Source organism: Carassius gibelio, chromosome B13 (assembly GCF_023724105.1).
Source record: "Carassius gibelio isolate Cgi1373 ecotype wild population from Czech Republic chromosome B13, carGib1.2-hapl.c, whole genome shotgun sequence".
NCBI classification, from domain to species: Eukaryota; Metazoa; Chordata; class Actinopteri; order Cypriniformes; family Cyprinidae; genus Carassius; species Carassius gibelio.
Window position 1 is genome coordinate 15,027,439 of NC_068408.1, and position 26,406 is coordinate 15,053,844.

A 26,406-nucleotide genomic window follows, 5' to 3' on the forward strand; every position below is an offset into this window, starting at 1 on the left:
GTGTTTGTTATTAAGAAGTAGATGTTTGTATGTATGTTTTTATGGTTCTGTTTGTTTTTTTTATTGTTCAAGTAGTCTTGACTGATTGTACATGTAAGAGAAATATGACAGCCAATACAATACTATTTTTTTTTTTTTAAACAAGTTATCTATGTGAGTTATCTATGTATGGTGAAAAGGACATGCTTCTCTCTGGTGACGTATTCAGGACTTCTCCAGTCATTTAAACAACTTCAACCTTGCCGCTCCACAATCCACTACAAACTCACACGCATATGTCTGAAAATCCAATCAACAACTGATGGATAGAAGCAAGTTCCTGCAACTTCCTGTGCTACACTGCTAGATCTAAACATTGTATGTGTTAACATGAGACTAGTGAGATAAAATCACTTACTTGCCTTACTGTGCAAAATGTTATGCACCAGTAAACCCTTTTGCCGGTAACTTTTGCATGATGCTTACAATACCCCAAAGCCCGCTGAAAGAACATTTACTGTATGGCAGTCTGTACTGACAGTTTTTCTATGTAAATGACAGCTTGTCACAGTTGCTGTTGAATGGATCTTAAAGGTGAAATAAGGTGTAATTTCTGCACAATTACTGTCAGCAAATGGATTTATAATAGTTATATACTAGTCAGAAATGCTCACAAATCTAGCCACAAATGTCTTGCATATAGTTGTCTTTGCTATACTGGGATAAAAGAAAACTTTATCTAAAATAAGTAAATTAAACATTTGCATGCATCTTAAATTTGAATAGAATCCAGGGCTGTGTTTCCCAAAAGCATCATAAGCCTAAATTGATTGTAGCTCCGTTGGTTTCAATGCAGCCCAGAACTTTCTGTTAAGCTAATCCATTTTGAATTCTTACTATGTTTGTAACTGCAAAAAAGTGGAAAGATAGCAGAAGAATGCCTCTATAGGCATTGTACACAGCTGATTTAAGGCTGCTCTTTGCCTGGCCAAAATGAAAGACGATGCTGTATTAAAACCAGACTACAATATGCTGCTCTGATCCACCTACGCCCCTAGTATCAAATAATACACCTGAAAATGCATTTATGCCATCTCTGAGCAGAATTAAACTATGTAACACCTAATGCTTTTGTTCCACCTTTGCAGTGTAAATTTGACAACATCTCAGTGTTCACTTAAGGTGTCTTTAAACAGTTAAGCTAATGCTGCTTTGTTCCTTTAAAGGGGGTCAATGAAGGACTTCTGAAATGATGTGATGCATTGGTGCAAGAAAAATATCCATATTTGAAACTTTAGAAACCATATTCACTATCTTCTTACTAATAAACACGTTTACTAGACAGTGCCATTCCAGTGTATGTTGTAGGATGTACAGTGGGAAGTGACAAATGTGGAAGTGCAGAGGAAAGAGCAAAACAAGACACTGGTCATAAATTCTAATATGGATCTTTTCCTTACACAAATGCATCTCTTCGCTTCAGAAGACCTTTATTTACCCCCTGGAGCCATGTGGAATAATTTTTATGATGGATGGCTTTAAAATCTCAACAACCTCCACCTCCAGCTTGGAAGACCCAGTATGTTTTCTAATATAACTCTGATTATATTCGTCTGAAAGTCCTATACACTTAGGATGGCTTGAGGGTGGGTAAATTATGAGATAAGTTTAATTTTTTTTGGTGAACTGTCCCTTTAAATAACGAGTAAAGGCATAATGCTACATAAAAGCTAGATTATGCCTGTTCTGACCCACCTCAAACCAAACTGTCAAAGTACACTGAATTGAATTTACTAAAAAGAAATTTAGGTAAGTGGTTGCAATCAATTTATTTTAGCTACATTTAAATACATTTATTTAAATTTGTTTAAAATAAATTGATTGCAACCATTTACCCTTAAAATTTGTTTAGTAAATTCAATGAATCATTTTTATTCAGTGTATACAGTTGTAATTGCTGCATAAAGGCACTCATGCCACCTCTGAGCAGCATTGAACAATCTGTGTGAAGACACTTAAACACATCAGAAGCACTTCTGTGCCACTTTTGCGGTGTAAATTGGAATTCTACAATATCATGCAGTGAACTCGTGTGTCCTGGGAATAGTGCTTCTTCAGATGCTTTGAACAATTCTAAGAAAATGTTTAGGTTCATGTGAGCACTCCGCCTACTGGGGTGAGCTTTAAAAACCTACTCTCAAGCAGTGATTCATTCCTCTCTGAACTGCTGCCAATTCTTGACGTCAGCTTGCAACACGAAAATAGATTTGGACGACATTGTTACAGATTCTCACCCACGAGTAACGTGCCATCAAGCCCACTTGTGTGAGGGCCTGCCCGACTTTGACCCCGATGCGGCTTACTTTCTTTAAAATGTTGCACATCACACACACCGGCAAGCACTTCACTTTTGTGCCTCAGAACACAGTGTGTAAAACAACGGGCGATAAGACAGGAGTCATCGGTTTCAGCGGGATGCGAGTAATTTAATGAAGGCTACAGAGCTGTCTCATGCTACATCAACTCCCCCCCTCCTCCTCAACCCCATTCCCCGTAGTTAAAGGCGATAACTGAAAGCCCCAGTGGACTGGGAGGTTCCACTTGATGGGCTCAGACTGGCTCAGTCAGCTCTCTTTAATGGAGGTAATGGCTGTTTGTCATCCTCAAGCCTTCGCTGCTCTTCCTGCCGTGCACCACTGCAGAGAAGGTGACTGCGAGAGCACCACAGGAAGTGAGGAGAGAGAGTGAGTGAGTGAGTGAGTGAGAGTCAGAGAGAGAGAGAGAGTGAGTGAGTGAGAGTCAGAGAGAGAGAGAGGGAATCAGTGAGAAAGGAAACTAAGGACCATCTCACTGGAGCAGTTGATTTTTTTTATTTATTTTTTATATCCTTCCAGTCATGGAACATGCCTGTAAGTCTTCAACCTTTTGACATAAGTGTGTTTGAGTGTGTGTGTGTGTGTGTGTGTGTGTGTAGATAGATAAAGTGCTCTGCTTAAAATAGTTTATTAAGTTTCTTACATTTATTAGGCTTCATTCATTCATCTAAATGAGGTTATTAGGTTAAAATAGCATATAATGAGTGTTTTAGTTTGAAGAAGAGTGTTAGATTGTCTTGGTGTGATTTTGATCTTTTGCTGACATGTGCACTCTTGCACACTTTTTTACGTGCCTCACATTGTATTGATGTTTTCATTATCGGCTCACATTCTGGGAATCCAGCTAGCGTGATGTTTAATCATTGAATAAACACACACCGGCTAAGTGCTGGTGCTGTATTACGGTCCTATTTTTGGTCCGTGTCATGAGATGTTCGATTGGATTTGCAATGCTTTTTGTGTGTCATCATAGCATGGAAATGCTGCTAGTAGCTTCGGTCCCTCATTCTGTTGTTTATTTTTTGATAGCAAAGAGGAAACCTGACATTGATATTATTGGCAGTGAAGAGAAAATCTGACAGGAACTGTGGTATTCCTTTGATTGTATCAGCGCAGGTGTCACGTATACTAAAACACAGCAGAAGTTTGTCTGTTGCCAGTCAAGATCCAGCTGCTTTGATATCATGTTTTCCCACTTTTTAATGTCTTATGTGCATCTACATGTGTGTGATTGCGGCTCACACTAACAACCGGAGAACTTCCCTCTGGATATTTTGCAAAGCAAATTAGTATTTGTTTGGGAGTGGTTTGCAAAACCTTTTAGATTTGGGGTTTACATACGAGCAGGGTTATTCTTTCAAGGCAGGAGAACAGGGTCATTCATGCTGTGAAAAAGTTAGTCCCAGAGTTACTGAATGGATCTGCTGTATCAGTGGAAATGCACAGGAAATGAGGTGTAAGCTGTTAAAATAAATGAGGCATGTGACACCGGCTGTTATTGATCTGTTGGAGCTGAGGTTCGCAAGAGGAGTAAAATTTTTTAAATAAAACACCTTAGAGTAAGTTAATGTGTATCTTCTTGTTTGCACTCAAAATGCAACCCAGCAATTCAGAAATGCTGTGAAAATGGCTGTTAAAGGTACAGTGAATGAAAAAAAGAACGAGTTTTTATCACAATAGATATTAACAATCTAATAAATGGTGTTTTATTTTACGTGTAGTGGGGGCAGCCATATTGAGATCACATGAGTACTTCTCATATTCCCTCAGTAATGCCTGAAACTTTTTACTCACTTTTACACATTGTACAGGCAATTAGATTTCACTTGAAAATTGAAAACCGAAACTAAACCTGTTATATGTTGCTACATGCTTGTAGCTAATTGTTAGTAACAGTCCCAAGATGATTTCTTTCTATGTCAGCCAGCAAGTAGTTAATAGCTGAACTAGTGTATATATTGCTATTTACAACATTTCTACACGTCTACTTTACAAATTGCAAGAAGGAAGAAAAATGTACAGCTTACTAATGTGCGTGTGCTATTTATGCCCTTTTGTCTTTGTAAAGTGTACACTTACCACTGTATACAGTACCTGTATCCTGTCACATACTGTAAATCTGATGTTATCATGTGTTTAACTGAAAGATATAGGACTGCACCCCATCATTACAGCTAATGAGTTTTTCCTTCCGTTTAAGTGTCCTGGTAATACCTCTTATCATTGTGCAAGTCTCCCCTCAGCAGGTGACCAGTGTTAGTCTTCCCAATGTCAGGAGCATCATCAGCGGCTGTTCCCCTGCTTAGTGAAACTTAATGCTCTCCACTCCCCCTTCGATGTACTATTATTAAATGTCCCAGATTTCCAAATAAGAGCCATCCGTGCTGGGGAATATCACTTAGGCAGGATGTCAGGTATTGATCAACAAGGTTTGCCATACCTTGTTGTGCTCCATCATTGGGTAAACGGCCCAACACGAGCCAGTTGTCTTCAAAAACATTTCCAGCAATACATCATCTGGAGGTTTGTGCAGGCCATATCTGAAATTATATATTTAGGTGATGCTTTAGTTAACAGAACTGCTTGTTTCTCATGCAGCATAATTAAAGAAACATGCATGAGACGATTATCTTTAGATCTTGCTTAAATTTGCAGAGTTGAATCTGTGGTTTAGATATTTGCTTATCATGATAAGGTGCGAGAATCTTGACACGCTATAACTTTTCTCTGGGTTTAGAGTTAATAAATAAATCATCTGAGCAGAGGAAAGAACTAAATGGCATCACTTAAACAATAATTAGCTGCTATTTTGTGCTGAGATTGGCAGTTAATAATTAATGAGCTTTTCCTACGTTGTTTCCAGTGATGTTGCATTTAGGGGACTTGAAGTGATCATTGTGATCAGCAGAACCCATTACCCTTTACAATCTAAGGAGGTAGAGATAGTGGTAGATGAGCAGTGTTTTGAAGACATAGACATTGTATCAACATTTGAGGTTTGTGTTTGTTTTGATGGGTTGCAAAAAGATCCGCTTTGCCGTTATTAGCTGTATGCCATTACTGTCTACCCGTATGCACTTAGGCTGCACTCTAGAGCAAATGGACAGATTTTTCTCTCTACACAAAGTCCAGACGTCTGTCTCTTGGGATATCGGACTACATTGGAATTCAGATTAAGCCTCTCAGATGTTCCTAAAAGAGTTCAGGTAGTGCATGTGGACAAACAGTCGTGCAAGTAAGTGAATACACTTCATTTGATTGAAAAGATTTACGTATTTTGATAAAAGTTCTTGACATTCTGAGAGGCGCTGGCAGTGATTCACAGTGTAAATAATCAAATCGCATCACAGTGCATGCAAAAACATTCACATACCACTCCTGAGCTGCAAGTAGAAATGTGTGTGTTGTTGTACCCAAATGAGACATTTGCATTCAGATTGCATGCACTTGGTCAATAGATGGCAGCGTTCTCCGGGAATAGTGTCAGGATATGAGGAGGTGTGTTGAGATTTGATGACTAGCCACACACCCCTTTTGTTTTTAAACCTGGGCCGAGGCCATAATCGATGCATGTCAGGAACTCATTACAGAATACTGTGAGTCACTTCTTTTGTATGCATACTAATGTAGCCATCTTGAATAGTTCTCCAGAGATATTCTTTAACATGGAGATATTAATCACATTATTTTCAGGGTTATTAAGCTTAAAATAAACCGGTTGTTTGGCACAAACACAAATTGTGTCTCTATATTAAGGAGTATTTCACCTCTGCAGAATAGATGGAAAATCAAGATGATCTTTAATGAATGTGCTCTTCCAGCTGTATTGTTTTGGCTGTGTGTCAAATATTTGTAATGTGATGTGTATGAAAGTGGGTTATCAGAGTATACAAGGTTCTCTGTCAGTGTTTACTGAACAAATGCATACAGACCATGATATCAGACTGACGGGCCACTCTGACCACACACAAGCCATTTAGGACTTCTGCTAATGCCAAAAAAAAGGTGACATAGTAAGACTAGCTATATTTATTCAAATATTTTTAGGTCATCCTGCAAGTTTGCTCAGGCTCCCATAATGGACTCAATGACCCATTGGATGAGAAGCACAGCTTTAGGTTAGAACTAGCTGCGTACAGTATATCTAGCTGTAGGAAACAGTTTACTTTCACTTAGTTGCTCTGCATTTTTTGGTTTCCCCTATTTGGGTTTGTGGCTGGTATACTAAACCACTATACTACTTGGTCACCCCTTTTGAATAAAAAATAATAATTTCACATGTTAAATAACAAAAATTAGTATGAAATAAGAACGATTGCATGAACAAAGACTACACCAACAAAATCACACTACTTCAGCTGCTTGTACTCAGGGTTGTGGTGTTATGATGGTAGGAAGAGGGGAAGGGGTGGAGAGCTCATACTTGATGAGAACATTCAGCTTTGCTGTGTGCAAAACAATAGCTCACATCTCCAGAGTAGACTTGTTTTCGTAAGGCTTCCTGCTTTGAATCCCACCCACCACTTCTGCTTTGGAAGGGGGTGGGGGGCTAATCTGTGGGGCTTTTGGTCTCTTTTGGTTCATAGTGTGTCCTTTTTGTGTGCTTCCCTTTTTATGCAAAATAAATAAAGTGCTACCCTCGCAAGAGAACCATGACGTTCAAAAGACTATGTATAGTGTCATATAAGTGAGAAGTTGTCATAAGGGATGTGTCTCCAGTATAAGGTTTTGAATCCAATGTTTTAAATGACACAAATGTAGATTTCCGCTAGCAGTGATTTTTATATGTTGGGTTCAAACACCTTAAATGGTCAAACCTTGAAAATTGTCTCATTGTGAACAATAAAACCTCAATGACATTTAGTCAGACAAGGATAGGCTATTTTTATTCAGGTCAGGATGGGGCAAATTGTCACAGGTTATAAATGTAGTATTTATTATTTTAAATACAATGGCCAATAAAATTTTTGTATGTTACTTGTTACTTTTTGCTGTTTCATTAAAAAAAAAAAAAAAAAAAAAAAAAAAAAAACCTTTTCCTGAGAGCATTATTATTAAATACTATTTAATGGTTTGCACAACATGCCCCGCTCTTGATAGTCAATGTTAAGGTATGTGTTTTAACAGAAACTGACTCACTCGAATAAAAGTAGTGTTATGTAAGATAATCATGTCTGGAAATCATCAGTAATGAATGATTTTTAGTTTTAATACATGATGAATATTTTATTCAGCTTTATTGATCGCTTTGGTTAGATGATGTAAAACACAGGAAATCATTTTACACTGTCATTTCTTGATCAAAAATATTGTGATAGCAACAGATATTTACAACAGAATAAACCATGTTTTATGTTCATGTTAATACATTAAAGCAGTGTAGTCCGAAATAGCACTGACACAACTGATCTAGTATTTTCTAATGATGTCACTTTTGGACAACACATTATTACCCATATATATGTCGATGCTTTAAGCAGGGCTGAAGCAAGGAGGGGCTTGAAACTTCCTCCTTATGACCTCTGACTGCTTACAATCTGCAAAAAAAGGAATGACAGGCATTTCATTCCGGAGACTCAAGAGTTCGAATGCGTGTCTTGCGACTTCACAAAGTATGGAAAAGCTCTTTTGAGAAGCAGCTCCCAGAGTCGAGGAGTGAGATGAGTCTCCTGTTATGTCGATCGAGTGGGCTTTGTTGCACAAGTTCTTGGGGCGTCGTATGATTTTTCTTTAGCGGCCCATTGAAGATCGCCATGGGCCAGACATCTGTCTCAAGCTTGTCTGAGGGAGCGAGCGGTAAGTGTCTGGAAGGGCTGGTTCTTCATTCACTGACCCGCTGTTTACTCACTCGCACCGCTATCTCAATCAACCCTCATGCAGGGAAGACTACATGAGTCCTTTTCTGTGGCAAATCAAGTTCATTATCAAGTCTGATAGTTGCACGTTTGCTTTCACGCAATCTACTGCTACCTACGTGATGCGACGAACTGAAACACTGTTATAATAATATTCGAAGCGAGCGCGTGGATTTTGTTTTGTCGCGTGGAGTGCAAGCGATCAACAAGTGGGGACTTTGTCAAGCGCATCTTTCGCGAATTTGAGGCGTTTGTGTTGATAGATTAGTCAACAGTAATATCCTTACATGATAATGACGAAGAAACATAAATGTACTGACTCGTGCATTCAGGAAATGATTGTTTCACTCTGTTCTTTTGCTCACATGTTATTTGGCGTAATATGTGCTGTCAAATCGATGCGCTGTTAGAAATTTAAGTTAACTTACTTCCTAATTCGAGTCAGTGCATAGTTAAAAAAAAAAATTAGTCATTTTAACGGAAAAACGATAACGCTGTAAAACGATATTGTTTTAACATGTTACTTTAACTTAAATTACCATACTAAAACAATACATGCACGTTTAGGCTACTTAAAATGCATGCAAAACATCACAATAGGTTATTTTAAGTGTAGATTAATTTAGCATGTAGCCTATGATTTTTTTTAAAAAAAAAGACAAAAAATCCATCTTTTTGTGTGTTTTATTAAGTATGTTTTACATTATTTAACTGTTTTGTGTTTGTGTGAATGACACTTTGCTAATTTGTTATTATTGGCTCAGAGAACTTCATCATGTGGCCTTCCATTGTTCTACATCCTGTATTAATGCATTTTACACAAACAATCAAATATAAGTATATTTTTAATTAACTGGCATGCTATTTCATACTGTAATAATTGTAACATCACTTTGTCATAGTAAAAAAGTGATAAAAGGCAGCTACCGCCATTTTTTTTAACTGTAAATTTAATAAAGAATTCCACATGCAGTTGGGTCAGTCATTATCAAAACGCAAGTCTGAATTGCGGGTTTACTGGTTTTGGTTTCATTCAATACAAGATTAGTTCATGTTTATCTTCTCTATAGACTGTTGAGACTGAGAGTGTTGAGTTTAAGCTATTTCTTTTTAAAAAGCAGCAACAGTGGCAGAAACGTCTTAGTATGCACCACAGTCAAGTTTCAATAACTACAATTCCAAGCAAGTACTTCACAATGCAGTGTTATTGTAATCTTAAGCTTCTTTCTTCATCAAATGTCGGATCACGAGCTGCTACCTTCATTTCCCCATAATTTCCATTACTGCCAGAGTGCTGTGATATAAAAGCTTCTGTTGCTATCAGTTTACCAGCCTTTAAAGGAAGGATGATCAGATGTTATTTGTGTGTCCTCATGAACAGCATGCTTATTATGCTTTAAATAAGACTGAATCAAGATTTATTTGGAATGTATAGAAATTGACTGGATGTGAAAGGCCACAGAATCTATACCTCTCTATTAATTAGATCCAGAAGTAATCGGCACCCTTTATGTCTTGGGTCCATTTTTTAAATCGTTTTATAGGAAAGGCTATTGCAAACATTTCCTTTATGTAAATAGAGGAACAAAGTGTTGAGTGAAATTGGCCTATTGTTTTTTTTTCATTGGTATTATAAGGAACTGAGGCTGTGGGATTAGCCGGTGCTGCAACCAATTTTTAATACAAAGCTAGGTTTAGCATTTGCTGTAGGATTTATGCACTTACCGGATGTCAAAAAACAGGCTACATTCACTGTTAAAGAGTACATTTAAAATGGTAGTAACTGACAACTTTAACACTAATTCGTTTGACTTACTCTTCAGCATTACAGACTTAAAACATTGAGATAGTGAACGAATTATCAGCACGAGTGGTCTTTTTAGCCATCACAGATCTCTACAGCTGCTTTGTCTTTATATTTAGAAGCATAAGGCAAGTCAAATGTGCGATTGTTCTGTAAGAAATATGCTGTCAGGGATGTTGATATGAGCTACACTGCAATATGACTCCCGTGGACTTTTTAACCCTTTAGTCTCACATGCCTGCTTAGGAAGCCTTGGAGGTTTGAATAACTGATGGCTTTTTGTTTTCTGGTTATCATGATTATTTGTCATGTTTCATGCATTTTCAGTGGCCTCCCTTTGTAAAGAGGAAGTGAACAATTCAGTGAACTGTACAAAGTCAAATGTGATAGTATTTGCTGCAAATTTGCCATAATGTGGATCTGGATGTTATAGTAAAAATTGTTCTGTATATTTTAGATACTTTTGGTGGTATGCAGTATATATTATATGTTTGCATGTTTCATGCAGACAGCCATCTTAACAGTGACAGAAGAGTTCAAGGGGAGTTTGCAACACAAATTCTCGGTTCCTTGTTTTTTCTTTCTTTTCTTTTCTTTTTTTGCTAAACAATTCTCAGAATAAACAAAGCTCACAGTCTCCATTTAGGTTGAAATCAGAGGGTACTTTCACATGTAGTTTATTTGTGCCCTCCAAATGCTCTCAGAGTGGTTCAGCGCATCTATGTGAACAAACCAAGTGATCTCAGACCCCTCCAAAGCCCCTTTCACACTGCACGTCAGACCCGTCATATTGCCGGAACATTGCCGGGTCGCCTTCTGTGTGAAAGCAACCACGTCCCGGGATTGATTCCCGAATTGAACCCGGGTCGGGGACCTAGTAACATTGCGGGGTTCGACCCGGGACGAGCGCTGTGTGAACAAAAGCCAGATCTAATGCCGTGTCGAAGTGATGACGCACGTTATCGCACGACACTTTTACCGGCTGTTTTGAAGGAAGATCAACGTTCGCAACGAAAAAATATGTGCAAACTGTAATGAAGCAGAGATCAGTTAGTTCCTCACTTTCCGCGCTGACGCCGAGATCGTTCGCTTGCTTCAGTGAAAGTGTAGCGTGCCTAACATTTCGACTCGTACATTACACGTCACACACTGATGTCACGTGTCGTTACGGGATCTTTACGGGTTGTGTGTGAAAGCACGCACATATACCGGGTCATCACTGGCAGTGTGAAAGTGCACAATCTAGCAACCCGGGAGCAACTACCGGAACACTTTACCCGTGTATTTGCCGGAATGGCAGTGCGAAAGGGGCTCAAGTGATCTCAGACCCCTCCAAGTAACCACCTCCAGAGGTTGAGGTCCCGGTCCACTGTACATTTCATATAAACATGTATACCCAGAGGCTTGGGTGAAAGTTGCATGTATGTAAATGACCTGCGTATTGCATCTCTTTTTACAAGCAATAGAGCTGTGAGTTTAGTTACTTTTGAATACCATAAGGCGCACTTAAAAGCCTTTAATTTTCTAAAAAACGCCTTACAATCCGGTGCGCCCTATATATGAAAACAGTTCTAAAATAGGCCGGAAAATACGGTACATCCATTTTTACCCACTCATTGCTAAGAAATATAATGCAATGATTCAGTATCAAAGCTGTTTTATTAATAAAATTAGAGGGACTCTTGAAAACAAGTTTCTATGCACCTGAATTTTTCTATGTGTATGCAGCACACTCACTAATCTCTGTGTGTGAGTGATGTGTGTGTGTGTGCGTATACATATTTAACCATATACTGTATTGGGGAAATTTTGTAACCAAAAGTGAACAAACCTGATGAAAACAATCTCCTTAAATGTCCCTTTGGGGATGTCCTTATTTGTAAAACAGGTATAAAAATGAAGTGACCAAGGTTTTTTTTTTTTTACTGTAAAAATAAAAAGTTTTCAGTGAGCGGCAAGGTTCATTTTGGAATATTCCAGGGATTTTTGGAAGGTTTTCGGAAATTTACCAAAAAATTTTCCGCCCCTTAACCTTAGTGAGAGGAAGGCTTAGGACAGGATAGTGGCCCTCCAGGACCGGAGTTGCCTATCCCTGGCTTAGGGTATGTGTTGGGATTATCTTATAAAATCTATAACGATCTGTATATGAAAACAGTAGAAGTCTATGTAATGTCCCCATTTAGATAGCTAGGTAAACTTGTGCGATTGTCAATGATAACTGCACATTAATATAGAATAGTGATTTAACTGACTTGGACCTGTGCATTAAACAGTTTAATTCTAGCCAGCCAATCAGAATCAAGTATTCAGACAGACCATGGTATAATATTATATAATTCTTTAGAAAAAAAACATTAATCACTACAACTTAATGAAATATGGCTTGTTGTGAATTAAAGAAAAACAACAACAACAAAAAAGTTCCAATTGAGACTGACAGCTTTTCCTCACCCCCTTCCCTGTCCACTTCATTTTTCACATTTTCCAGGTCAGACTCCAGCTGCTCCAGATTCCACTGCCGTGAAGAAGCTGGGGTCTGAGTTCTTATGAAGTTGTTGTGCGAACAAGAGAGAATCTAAAAATCACAGCAGTGCTGAAGAGGACAAAGAAAAGAACTGGGTTCTCTTTTGAGTCCACCGTATTGTGAACACCATAAGTACTGATGTCCCTTTTGGCAGGTTTCCCTGGTTCACTTTAAGACACTTTTCCCCTTTCACAAGTTCACTTGAAGACACAAGTTCACTTTTAACAATTAGGGAAACATCCTGAGACTATTATAACATGTCTGTCTTAATGCTTTATTTTTTTAAACTCTTCATGCAACTGTAAACTGCATAAATCAAACTGGCATCATGTCCAGTATTTCAACTGTAGCTCTACTCTTATTCTGCAGTGTCCACACCTGTTCATCTTTGCCCTTCAAATGTATTCTTCTTGCTCTGTTGTAAAGCGGTGTCCTCTTTGTTTTAAATGTGCTTGATCCTCTGAAGGTTGATCTCGGGGACTGTGCTCATCGTTGGGAGTTCTGGGGGTAGCACATTCTTTTAATAATCCAATCAGAGGCCAGCTGCCTGTTGGCAGGCCAATGGAGTCTAGGGTCAGTGGCTCCTTGGGGAGAATTGATTAGTAAAGAGGCGCTGTGGCATCCTCATGATGGTGGTGAATAGACCACAGACATGTCTTCTACACATTCCTGTCACATGTGTTTGCTAATGAATTCCCTCAGTGTAGTGTGAAGAACAGAAAAATATCCTGTTTGCTGGTCAGATTTTGGACTCCTAGAGATGATTCGTGATGCATTTGGAAGCAATGTGTGTTAAGCAGCCACATAAGTGGTGTATTGATGTGTTGCAGAAGCTTGCACTCTTAAAAATAAAGGTTTCAAAATAAGGTTTTCATAGCAACACTCCCCAACAAACCTTTCAGTGAACAGTCCTTTGAGTAACCATATTTTTTCTTAGTGTGAAAATCATTTGTAGAATGATGAATATATTTTTTTATATAAAGAACTTTTTTTTGTGCAATTGAAAGATTCCGTGGATGTTAAAGGGTTAGTACACCCCAAAATAAAAATTCTGTCATTATTTACCCTCATGTTGTTCTAAACCGATACGACAATCTTCAAAACACAAATTAAGATTTAATTTTAATTTTAATTTTATCAAATCTGAAAGCTGTCTGACCCTCCCATAGACTGCAATGCAACTGAAATGTTCCCAGGTCCAGAAACATATTAAAGAAATCAGTCACAGGGGCTACATTTTTTAAAGCTATGATAATACTTTTTGTGCGCAACGAAAACAAAAATAACCTAATTTATTTAACAATTTATCTCCTCTGAATTCTGTCTTCTACCATCAATGTAATCTACGTTGTTTATGTTTGTGGTGTGAAAGCATGCACATTAACGTAATCAGCGTAATTAGAATTGTTTATGCTCGGGGGAAAGCATGTGTATGCACTGTGATACTCTCTAAAATAGCGAAAGACAAAAACTCTGGGGAGAAGAGTTTTTGAATAAAGTTGTTATTTTTGTCGTCTTTGCACACAAAAAGTATTCTCGCAGCTTCATAAGATTGAAGTGGAGCCACTGATGTCACATGGACTATTTTACCGATGTCCGGGAACTACATTTCTGGACCTGAGAACATTACAGTTGGGTTACTGTCTTTGGGAGAGTCATAGAGCTCTCCAATTCCATCAAAAATATCTTAATTTGTCTTAATATTAATGGTTTTATACACACTTCACAGCAGTTCAGTCAGTGTTAGGGGTGTGCCGGTTTCAGAATTGGTGATGACGGTTATGACGTGAGTCAAATGTGATATGTGTTATGAACACGACCGTCGGGGGGGGGGGGGGGGGGGGTTGGGGGGTTAGTGGATCTGCGGTAGAGTCAATTGGTTGTTCTTGGAGATAGCGTGTTAACTCCGTGTCAGCGCGCGCTCTGATCGATAAAGGGGCAGAGATTTCAGACCTCCGTTTATTAAGGAGATCTGTCACAAAACTCATCATCCGCGCCAACGTTTTACATTTACATTTACATTTATTCATTTAGCTGACGCTTTTATCCAAAGCGACTTACAATTGCTATATATGTCAGAGGTCGCACGCCTCTGGAGCAACTAGGGGTTAAGTGTGTCTTGCTCAGGGACACACATTGGTGTCTCACAGTGGATTCGAACCCGGGTCTCCCACACCACAGACGTGTGTCTCATCCACTGCGCTAACACCACCCGTTTTTTGAGCAAATTTCAAAGCCGCACCCGCCCGCCATCCGCTGATTGTTTTGAAGTCTATGGCGATGCAATGCTTTGCTGATGCGAGCCGCAAAAAAAAGCCATTGTCGGTTCTAGAAAGGATGCAGCAAAGATATTTAATGCTAATGTATGAGGCATAGGCCTACGCTGAGTTTCATTTACGATGAGATGCGCTCAAGTTCACAGTGCAGTGCAAGTGAACGCGGCGCGCTTCTGCTTCCATGTCACGGTTATCATTGTCTGCTATATTTGCTTTTTATTTATTAAAATACATGCAATTGGTTGATGAACCATTTATTAAAATTAAGATAAAATTTGTACAAAACGAAATTCGTTTTTAAGAAAGGTTTTCTACAAAGCAAAATTTTATGAAAAGGTAAATATCATGTCTGACGATTTACAAAACTTCATTAAGTGGTAAAAACCATGTATGGATATTGACTTTTAAGAGCATAGTTTTAGAGCTTGAGCCTACTTCTGCTGCGTGTCTTGAGGGTAGAATATTCTGTCTGGCTATTTAACAACATAATCTTTTGATTATCCACTATAGGCTCCTATGAAACATTTAATAAATAATAGAGTGAACCATTACAACTTTGTAAATGTGTGGAAAATGTCAAGCAGTCATTCTATGGAGATTTTGAGAAAGGACCGTTATGTAAAGTGAAAGACGGCTAAATTTGTTTCTCTTTCTGTTTGTATATTAGTTGGCTTGTGTCTTGTTGGTATTATCAGAAACGAGCGATAAAATCTCATAGTTGAGATGCAAGAGTCAGGAAGTTACTGTCTCCAGAGCATTTAAAGGGATATTTTTTGAAAAATGAGAAGTTACTCAATCTTATGTAACTCCAAGCATCACAAAAAATTTGGTGGTGGATTTATTCTGAAGCTATTTTCACTTATAAATTGCTCTTGAATTTTACAAATAATAACTAAGAAATAGAAGTAGAAAGACTGAAATAGTATTTTCTTGTAAAACATGCTGCAGTTGTCATACAGTGCTACTGACTTTGAATATATTTTAGGAAATATTGAGGTCAAGACAATATTGGACTCCACTGACCTCCAATAAATGGAAGAAAATACCAAAAACAAACAAACAAAATAAAGTCTAAAGTGTCCTTTGGAAGACTGTTATTTTTATAGATTTCTTAATCGGGCCAGGACTCATAACAATGACCCATACACACACTGACCCAGGTCTTTACTGCAATTCTGCAGAGAACAATGTAAGTGTGTGTGCATTTTCTTGAACTGATAAATGGTGTCACTGCTTTGGAGCCTGACTCTTTGTTTATTGTTCTCAGTTCTTTGATGTCGTTAAGGCATGTGGAAATGCTCTCGTGATCATTTTACACTTCATCTGGCAAGGTGGGCCTGTGACTTTAGGTCTGCTGTTCTGTTGGATTATGTTTGATGAACGGGTTTAATATCTCTTTTTGTAGCTCATTTGGAAAAGCTGCACCTCTCTGTCAGACTCAGAATCTGTTCGTTTTGCAAGCTAAGAAGAAATAATGTAAGGGTGGTGTGAGAGAGAGTTTAGTTCTGGGCTGAATCACAAACCTTAAACCTTAAGTGAGCATCTAACCTAAAATAATCAATCGGTTCTGGGATTAAGGGTCTCCATTGACTCATTTTCATATGCTTGTAGATGACACCTACTACAATCACTTTATTTACTTCCAGAGTTCCCAAATCCCAATTTTTAATATATATTATAAATAATCTATTATTGTAAGAAAAAAATCCAAGTATATGGTGTTTTTTTAGTTTATGGAAAATGTTTATCAGTAACTACAAACCAACGTGTTACATTTACTGTAAATATATTTCAACACTGTTAGCCATTCATTCAGAATTTTGGTAACAGTGTTGCCGTATATACTGTATACAGTATTCTTCATGCATGTATAGTACATTACGGTTCTCTTACACTACCAGTCTCTTATGCTGACCAAAGCTGCGTTTATTTGATAAAAATACAGTCAAATATTGTTAAGTACAATTAAAACTGCTGTTTTCTATTTTAAAATCTAATTTGTAATTCTTTGAGTAGAAAGTTCAAAAGAACAGCATTTGTTTGAAATGGAAATAATTTGTAACATTAGGTCTTTACAGTTAATAAATAAATATCTTCCTCCAAACTTTTGATCTGTGAGCTGTGGCTTGCAGTCAATGTTTTCTAAAGGTGGGGCTCTTCTAAAGCCTGTTTTTGTATGCTGTTTGTGGAAAGAGACAGCTAGTTGTTCTTGTTGCTTAAGGGTGCCCTAATGTGTGTTGTTATGGTCAGAAACATTCACTCACACAAGTATTTCCTGTTGGCAGTTTTCCATTGTTTAGGGGTCAGCTCTGTTTTTTTTTTCTTTCTTTTTTTTTTTTTTTAAATTCAGCTCATTCAAAATTATGTTCTTGCTGCGATTCACTTTTAGTGGACGGACTGGAAAAATCTTCTCTGGCCAACTGTGATGTGGTGGTGGGAAGCTCGCAGTCTCCTCAGCTGAAAGGAAAGGGGAAGCTCTCTTCTCTGGGCAAGATCTTTAAACCTTGGAAATGGAGAAAGAAGAGAACCAGTGATAAGTTCCAGGACCTCTCAAAAGGTACATCCCCTATTTATTAAAAGCAGTTTGCTTGAAGGTTAATGCTTAGAAAAACACGTCCAACTATGTATATTCAGAGTGCAGTCTTTCAGTCATACCCTCTTGGCTTTTCATGATGCTCCCTCACAATTTAATGAAAGTTACATCATCCAGTATGACATTCAGTTGGTGATTATGTTGGATGTATCATAAAATTTATTACACACATTACAGCTGGCTGCAGCCTGCACTTTCACTGAACTCTGTAACCATAAAGTAGCCTAAATATAACAAACTGTCTCCTTCTTCATCTTAGTTCTGGAGAGGAAAATATCCACCAGGCAAACTCGAGAAGAACTCATAAGAAAAGGTGTCCTTATTCCAGACCAAGGTGAGATTTGAAATAAAGTTCTCTAGCCTTTAGAAAAAATGATTAGATTATTTATTGTTGGTTTATAGTACACTATAAGTATGGTTTCCTGAAGCAACCCATGGTTCAATGGGGTTTTATGGAGGTATATTCTGTGTTCTTCATGTATAAAGTGGTGCTGGTGGGTTATCGGATGCAATCTTAAATCTTTAACCACTGTGATACCACCACCTACTGTAGAAGACTGACTCATTAGAACTTTTCTCAATGTCTGTAGCCACAGTTACCGCTACATAAATAACTGATATTCATAGGGTGCCTTGGCAATAGAGAAAACTAATTTGATCTACCACCCAGAAATGTTTTCCATTTCAATGGCTTTGATTTATGATGTCCATATAATAAAAGCTAAACACTTCCTGGACTTACTGTTCATATCCAGCATTTTGAAAATGACACAGACTTTGTGAGAACAATAGAATCCCTCCCAATCTTCAGGCTCGGAGTAAAGATTTTCAGTAATACTTTTATTCATTGTTTTTGGGCTTCTGTTGAGCTCTCAGTCTTCTGTGAGGAAACCAGAGCTTTTTATAAGAACATCCGAGGAATTACTTGAATATTAATGCAAACAAAATAGTGTTTTTACTGAATAGCAGGAATTTAGTCTTGCTTTCATGATGACTGAGTTATGTTTGCCTATCTTTTAGATGATTCTTTGAACACAGAGACCTTGAATGGTCATGCAGTGCCCAGTGGAGTTACTGAAAAGGTCAAAGTAGACATTGAAACTACAGAACTGGTCTCCGAAGAGAAACCAGACTTGGCAGCAGTGGCAGAGGACCCAGAAGGTACTGTTTTCTGTTTAGTCTCACAAAATAAAGATGCTGAATCTTCAACGTGAGTTTAACCGTATTACTATTCATCTGTATCTTTTGATGTTTTAAGCTCATGCCACTAATAAGTTAAATCATTCAGTCTAACTGGAGGGTCCTTTCATGGGTTTTGTGGCATGCTCACGTTGTGATCTTTAAGTTTCTTCACAACAGTGATCCGTATTAAAATAGCTCTTTCAGTGTAATTTCTGCACATCACACCATCTTTATCATTTCATATCATTGTGGCTGAACATTAGTTACATCAACACTTGTACTGAGAAAGACTGGCGCTAAGATTATAGTAGTAGGTGTTTGTCTAGAGGTAGTTTGAGCAGTGCTCAATGAGATGCAGATGTGGTCAAGTTTTTAATAAACTTTACAAATGAAGTTATTTGTAGAGCAAGGACATTTCCTGAGATGGTTATTTCCAGAGTGTGTTTGTTTTTATTCACTGAGTTGTCTATAGATTTGGTTCAAGTTATTAAAAGCATTTTTATAAATAACATCTACATCCATTTAGGTAATGGGCATTATGTCATTTAGACTGACATCATTTTGGATTTTTATTTTTATTTTTATCAGAGCTGTGGGCAGAATTTGTGGCTACAGTCATGAGATGCGCAATGGCAACGTCAAAACCCTTTAATGTTCTACAACAATTCTGTAATTGTTTCCACCACTTTTTCTCCCACAATTGAGTTTATTTTACTCTTCATGTGGCTAATCTTGGAGAGGCCTTTGGCAATGGATTCACTAAAGCATTACACCACTTGAGGCGTTTCTGCTGTCCCTACAAATACCCGTTTAAGGATTTGAAAGAATTCTCATCAAGGCTGCATTTATTTGATAAAAATGTACAGTAAAAACTATAATTTTGTGCAAAAATTATAATAAAAATTTGTTTTCTGTTTTTAAGTGTAATTTATTACACCTGCTAATTTGGTGAAATGCAATACAAACTACTGTTTCCTATTTTACTAAATTTTAAAATGTATTTTTCAGCAGCCATTACTCTAGTCTTCAGTGTCGCGTGATCATTCAGAAATCATTCTAATATGCTGATTTGCTGCTCAATAAATATTTCTTATTATTATCAATGTTGAAAACAGATGTGCTGCTTAATATTTATTTGGTTGAAACCATCATTTTTCAGGATTCTTTTAAATGAAGTTCAAAACAGCATTTATTTGAGAAATAAACCTTTATAGCATGATACATTTTTTCATTGTCACTTCAGATCAATTTTAGTGCATCCTTGCTGAATAGTTATGTCATGATGTATAACAATACTGTAGGCTGTTTAGTGTCACTACTTTAGTGCTCACGTGATCAGAGCTTTGTTGTGAGGGTCTTCTTAGTATTTAGGGTGCTCTGCTCCTCTCTGCTCCTGTAGAGAGGAATGACAGCCCCCAGGCCAGTGAGTCAGCCCCTCCAAAAACCCCTACCAAAAAACATCAGGCCACACCCCAAAAACCCTCCAGTGAGACCACAAGCACAGGCGTGAAGAAAGTGGGCCAAGCAGGGGGTAAAAAGGTAACCAAGAGCACCAATAAACAGGTCTCCGCTCCTCCACCCAAACAAACCACACGAACTGCCGCTCGTGGCAATGGTAAGTACACGCGTCAGTGATGTGAACAGAGCATCATGTTTGCATGCGCGGTGAACAAGATCTGCATGAAGGGCTCCTGTTTGCGTCTCTTTCCCCCTGACTGGTATCACCAACTTGGTCTATTGAGGAATATTTCGAAAAGGATCTATATGCGTTATTTGTGAAAGGGAAATGCATAGTTTGCTAGACAGCTTTTTTTTGTTATATGATTTAACTATCTAGGGATTTGTATCCAGTTCTGTACAAAAGTGACATCCTGACTCATTTGTGTCCCAGTATGGCTTTCATGTGTTGTTTTTGTGCTTGCATTACATGTGTGCTGTCTCATTGGTTAAACACATTATAATCTTTTATTGATGTTTGCCTTTGTCTGAATATAATGGTACAATAAATGTGTTGCATTTTGCATGTAACTGGGACTTTGTGCATGTACAGCATGTAATCACACTCACGTAATAGTCTATAAATGGGCTTATTGTTTGTGCTATTCCTTTGTCCTTTTAACTATTCATTGCGTGTCTCTGGTGCGGCTCATCATTGGTGGGGCTTGAAAGCTTCCTCTTTTAACTGATAAAGCATTTATTTATTAAAATAATAATAAAAAGTTTTTTTAATATATTTTAGTGTTTTATAGTTTTGTACTTCCTGGCTCTTGTGAATGTTAAACTAAACTCATATATTTGGACAGTAGTGACCTTCACATAGGAAGTTTGTTTTTATCAGTGACCCTGCATGTGAACATGAACCATTTTATCTTTTTATATTTTAGTTCTTTAAATATCTCTAAATATACAGGTTTTATTATTACAAAAAAAAAAAAAAACATTTAAAATGCCATCATTGTTGTCGATGTGTCCTTAAACTCATCATTTAAGATCTCTTATTCCCTTCAATTTCTTCGCAGCTAAACCTTCAAATCCTAAAAAAACTGCAGGCACATCCAAGAGTTCCTCTCAGGCCTCAGGACAGTCTTCTTCATTGACCAGCTCCAAGACCCCAAAGAACAACAGCTTAGAAGCGCAACCCAAGTCTGCCAAGAAAACCGAACCTTCCAGGTCACCACGGCCCCCTTCCAAACCCTCATCTGAGACCACGGAAAGCTCTTCTAAAAAGGACAGAAAGAAAAAAGAAGTGACGTCCAGTATTGAGAAGGCTGAGGAGACGTCTCAGAATGGGAAGGGTGCCAGTCATCTTTCGGAGTTGTCTGCAAAGAAGGACAAAAAGCAACCCTATGTTAACCAAACCACAGAGGAAACATCCTTCTCTGGATCTTCCAATGGACTTTGTTCAGACACTTTAGGACAGCCTGTGAGCACAGAGAGTGAAACGGAGAAAGAGAGCGCAGTGGTAGAACAGACAGAGAGGTCAGTTTATATGTTTTCATTTTTCATGTGAACGTTTAGTATCACTTTGCAAATTCTGTATTTCTTCTAATGTTGTGCTGTTGATTTAGATTATATAACACATTCTGTGTGCCGTGTGTGCTTACTCTATATTTCCCCTACAGGTAAAATTATTGTTGCTGTTGAGTCATGCTCTGTCAAATGTCTAATCAAATGTCATGCTCCAATCAAATGTCTGATAGATCGGGGTAAACTTGCACAACAATGTGCACTACCGTTCAAAAGTATGGGGTCAAGACTACTTTTATTTGATCAAGAATATTTGTATATATTTTCAAATGTATTTTGTTCCTGTGATGACATTGCTGAATTTTCAGCATCATTACTAGCCTTCAGTGTTACATGATCCTTCAGAAATTATTCAGATATGCTCATTGGCTGCTATTATCAAAAAATAAAGATATATATACTATTTTTTCCTTTTGTAGAAACCATACTTTGTTCAGTGATCTTTGATGAATTGAAAGTTCAAAAGAACAGCGTTTATTTAAAATACGTTTTTAATAAAAATGTTAAAGTATTTACTGTTGCTAATGCCATTGCTTAATAAAAATAATAATTTCTTTTGAAAAACACCCATACTGACACCCTGAACTTTTGGCCAGTAGTGTAATTGTTTCTGCTACGTAAAGAATTGTTCTTTTTTCAGTTGTACTGTTTATTCATAGTTTTCCAAAATGGTTTTGCAATCAATTTTTGATGACACATCAAATAGACCTTTATCTTGTAACTTGCGTGACAGGAAATGTGGCTAATGAAAAAGTTGTAGTAATATACACTAGTGCGTTGTCTAGTACATTATCACATGATTATGTGTATAATCAACTTCTTAGCTAGACCTACAGCTTTACAGCAAAACACCTCACTGAAGGGCTTACATGATGATGAATCAGGGTGTATGTTGGACAATGTCAAACTTGTGCTACTTGCAGTGTGTAGTAAAAAAAAAAAAAAACTCTGTTGCTCACCTCACATATGAAGTGACTGAAGTGAAGTTTCTTAAAGGCACAGCAGCCAATTTATCTCAAAGAGTTAAAGAGAGGGTAGAAAATGGTCATAAACTAAATTATGACTTTTGGCACAGAAAAACTTTACTCAAATTCTAAATAGAACTCCAGGAAATGATTCATGATCCATTTAATGTCTTGAATAAGTTAACCTCTTTCCCTTATTTGATTATGTAAACTGATTATAATATCTGCTCATCCCAATGAATGTTTTAGCTAGACTAAAAGACTATTTTGCTTTGCCTTTTGTAGGACTGTTGGGACTGATGAGGGAGAGAGACAACAAACTGTAAATGTGGAAAATCCAGACGTGACTATTATTCCTGACTCCGTTCGAGAAAACCAGGCCAACGACTCTGATTCAGATGGACCTATACTCTACAAGGATGATGAAGAGGAGGATGAGGAGGATGAGTATACCACTAGTATGTGTTCAAAGTCTGGTTTGTGTTTCAGATCCCAACCCCTTTATTTTTCTCTTTATGTTCTTTTACTTAAGGCATTTAAAAAGACACCTGAGCTCAGTTTTCTAACTGAAAGGCCTTAAGTATGCTGCTTTTCTGCATATGACTTTAGAGTATTCTAGTAGAGATGTGTCTTCAGCCAATGTTTATGTATAAATGAGACTACAGTAAAGATTGATATATTTCCAAGAGGTTTCATTCTTGGTATCTGCTGTTTAGAATTTTCTCTTGGATCACAGCTTTGCCAAAATTCTTTGAAGCTACAAGCCTTTAGTTTGTCAAACTGGAAAAACATGCTGTGTCGAGTCAGCTTTGCTTTCTGACACACCGGTTACCATGCAGTCTCTGCTGCTAGTGCATTATGCACAATACATTCCTGCAAAGACTGACGCCTGTTTCTCGTTTTCTGTTCTTTCCACACTGATGTGAAGATGCTTCACTGGTGTCAGAATACAAATAAGTTTTTTTTCTAGGGTTGCACTGGAACTGTCCAGTGGATATAAGCCAATAATAATGATCATATCATGGCTGATAACTAATGAATGGGAGATATTGAAATGTCTACCATTTTGTCTAAATAACTGAAAAATAAAACACACACATAAAACTTTAAGATTAAAATGCTGCAACTGAATTAGGCATCACAACATTATAATTTACATTTAAAAAATTGAGATCGTAAAATTTGGTAAAAAAAAAAAATACATTTATAGTGTCATATATTTTTTTAATTAAATTTAAAAGGATAGTTTATCCCTTATTCTAAATTAATTAAATTTAGAAGGTAATTTTTAAAGAATGCTGGTAATCAAGGAGTTGAGGGTCCATAGTATTTCATCATCCCTACTTATGAAAGTCAAAGGGGACCAACAAATTTGGTTCTTCAGAACTCTTCAAAATATCTTCTTTTGTGTTCAACATAAGAAAGACTCTTATACAGGTTTAGAAAGACACAAGGGTGAGTAAATTTCATTTTTGGATGTACTATTCCTTTAAGTAAGTGTCATTTTTATATTTAGATTACATTTGCTATCATCAACCATCAATTACAATTAAACGTCACAAACTCAGCCATTATATACAAATAAATATCCATCAAGCTGTAATGATACTTTAAAAAGGGCTCTAATATTGGCTAATAACCAATATATGGTACCAATATATCATGCAATTTTTGTTTGTAGGCTCACTTGCCAACAAAATTCGCCGCAAGGACACACTTGCCATCAAACTTGGTAACAGGCCCAGCAAGAAGGAGCTAGAAGAGAAGAACATTCTCCCACGGACCTCAGAGACGGAGCGACAGGAGCTATGGCAGCAGATTGGCTGTAAACTAGTGAGGTACATTCAACTCTGCTGTTCTGTATTGCTAATATGTTTTGCACGCTAACATTGTCCATTTATTAAAATCAATAATATACTGTCAGTCAAAAGTTTGGATACACCTGATTGAATTTTTGTTTCCGGTAATCTTGAGATTTTTGAGAAGTATAAACAGGGCCTGTTTTTTTTTCCCATTACAAAACACAGTCTATAGATTCATTAATAGTCTTTGTGGTTTCCCCTGACTGATTTTTGTTTTCTCCTCCCATAGACGGCTGAGCCAAAGGCCCACCACAGAAGAGCTTGAACAGAGAAATATTCTGAAACGTATGTCTCCTCTGTCGCAATCTCATTTACATAGTCTGTAGACAGTTGCTTTGTTTTGGATGCCCAGGGCTTTAATGTTTGTTCTTGCTTATTGCTGCCTCTGATGTTGGAGAGACGTTCACGGAGTCACAGGCATCGCTATATGTCTCAATTCCTGTCGTTCTGCCTTTTCTGTTGCCTTGGTTTTATGTGATATGACTGATGAAGCCTAGGAATGTGATGGAGGAGCTCTGCTCTCACAAGCTGTAAGCTATATTCTGACAGATAGGAAGGTGTAAGCAATTCAACAAAGAGTTGCCTAAAGCTCGCTGCTTACCTGAGAGATAACTGATCTTCACAGAAAATATGTCCCAAATTTAGAGTTATGATATATAATAAACAAGTAATTATTTTAGTTTCCTGACCTGAGGTACATTATTAAATAAGATATAGATAAGTGAAGATATCCGAAGAAGCGTAATATTGATTCGAATTTTTAGGTTTTCTTATAGATGGAAAAATAAAAGTAGGTACATAATTGTTGCGTAACATCACAACAACAGCAGGACCGTTTAAATCAAGAGGTTAGTGTTGAATAGATGAGTCTTCCAGCAAATCTTTTTTTGTTTTGAACTCATAACTGACCATGCTTTGATTCTCGACTATCATTTAATGTTATATTCCGTTGACTTTTACTGTACTTTGATTGCTTTCTGTCGAGAGAGACTAAAAACTTGCATTGTCAGATCGATGTCAGTCTTGAGTGACCTTGGTTTGTTTTAAAAGTTTTATTCAGTTTTACAACAATTGTCACATGATGTGTTTGAATTTTAAAGCAAATATTGGTCATTTGATAGGAAAAAAACTGCACATTGATAACAAAAATCTTTCTTGTATCCCTTTAGAGAAAAATGAGGATGAAGAACAAGAGGCCAAGCAGGAGATTAAAAGAAGGCTATCCCGAAAGGTACAACCTTCTGCAGTCCACTAGACAGTCAGATTATCATCATTATTAATAACATAAGGAAAAATAGCTTTGGTAAATCACGATTATGACGTCAGTTAAAATTAATTAATTAATTAAAGTATCTCATAATTTTAACTTCTTGTGTGATAATTCTGTTTTCTCTAACCATGATTTTTTTCTTATGTGGCAACAATGGGCTTCTATAGAAGTGAGAAATGTCAGATATCAAAACATTACAGGTGTAAATTTAATTTATTGCTCCAATTTCTAATAACCCATAACCTGTTACTTGAGCATAATGCTGCAAGAAGTTATGAATCATCATGAATCAAAATTATCGCTGTGACATCATCTAGTGGAAAATAGTGGATTGTGGGGCATTGTGCCATCTGCTGGCCTTACAAGGAAGTCAAATAAAATATCAAATGTGTGCAAAGAGACTAGCAGCTCACTCAATAGAGACTAATTGACATTTTGGAGATGTACTTGATTTAATTATTTTATGACGTTCCTCTGCTATTGTGAAATTAGATTAAAGAGTTAACTTGGTTATGTCTGTAACCCACTTGCTAACTCCTAATTACAGTGGGTGAGGTGTAGTGGGGAATGTAAAGGAGTTTTTTATTCCTGATGTGGAAGTATGTTCTATATTATGGAGAGAATTAGGCCAGAGGATGTTATCAGATAGACCAGATTTATAAAATGGTTCAATAGTTACAGAGATTTTCTCAAA

General features: G+C 37.3%; 2 protein-coding genes across 11 annotated transcripts in view; both read left to right on the plus strand.

Moving 5' to 3' along the window:
• phactr2 (phosphatase and actin regulator 2) overlaps window positions 1-26,406 on the plus strand; it is a 34,704-nt gene that overhangs the window by 4,523 nt on the left and 3,775 nt on the right. For 3 of the 10 annotated variants that reach the window (XM_052572884.1, XM_052572885.1, XM_052572886.1), the window contains exons 3-11: window positions 17,203-17,370; window positions 17,666-17,740; window positions 18,427-18,567; window positions 19,988-20,203; window positions 21,108-21,567; window positions 22,866-23,038; window positions 24,262-24,418; window positions 24,672-24,727; window positions 25,612-25,673. In XM_052572884.1, the coding sequence (XP_052428844.1) occupies window positions 17,203-17,370; window positions 17,666-17,740; window positions 18,427-18,567; window positions 19,988-20,203; window positions 21,108-21,567; window positions 22,866-23,038; window positions 24,262-24,418; window positions 24,672-24,727; window positions 25,612-25,673 (1,508 nt within the window). Of the gene's footprint in view, window positions 1-2,545; window positions 2,889-7,549; window positions 8,151-17,202; window positions 17,371-17,665; window positions 17,741-18,426; window positions 18,568-19,987; window positions 20,204-21,107; window positions 21,568-22,865; window positions 23,039-24,261; window positions 24,419-24,671; window positions 24,728-25,611; window positions 25,674-26,406 lie in introns of those variants that run through there. The other 7 variants (XM_052572889.1, XM_052572890.1, XM_052572891.1 and 4 more) reach the window with 5 other exon arrangements.
• Window positions 1-26,406, plus strand: part of LOC127970356 (DNA primase large subunit-like) — a 217,385-nt gene that overhangs the window by 544 nt on the left and 190,435 nt on the right. The gene's annotated exons all lie outside the window — the stretch shown is intronic.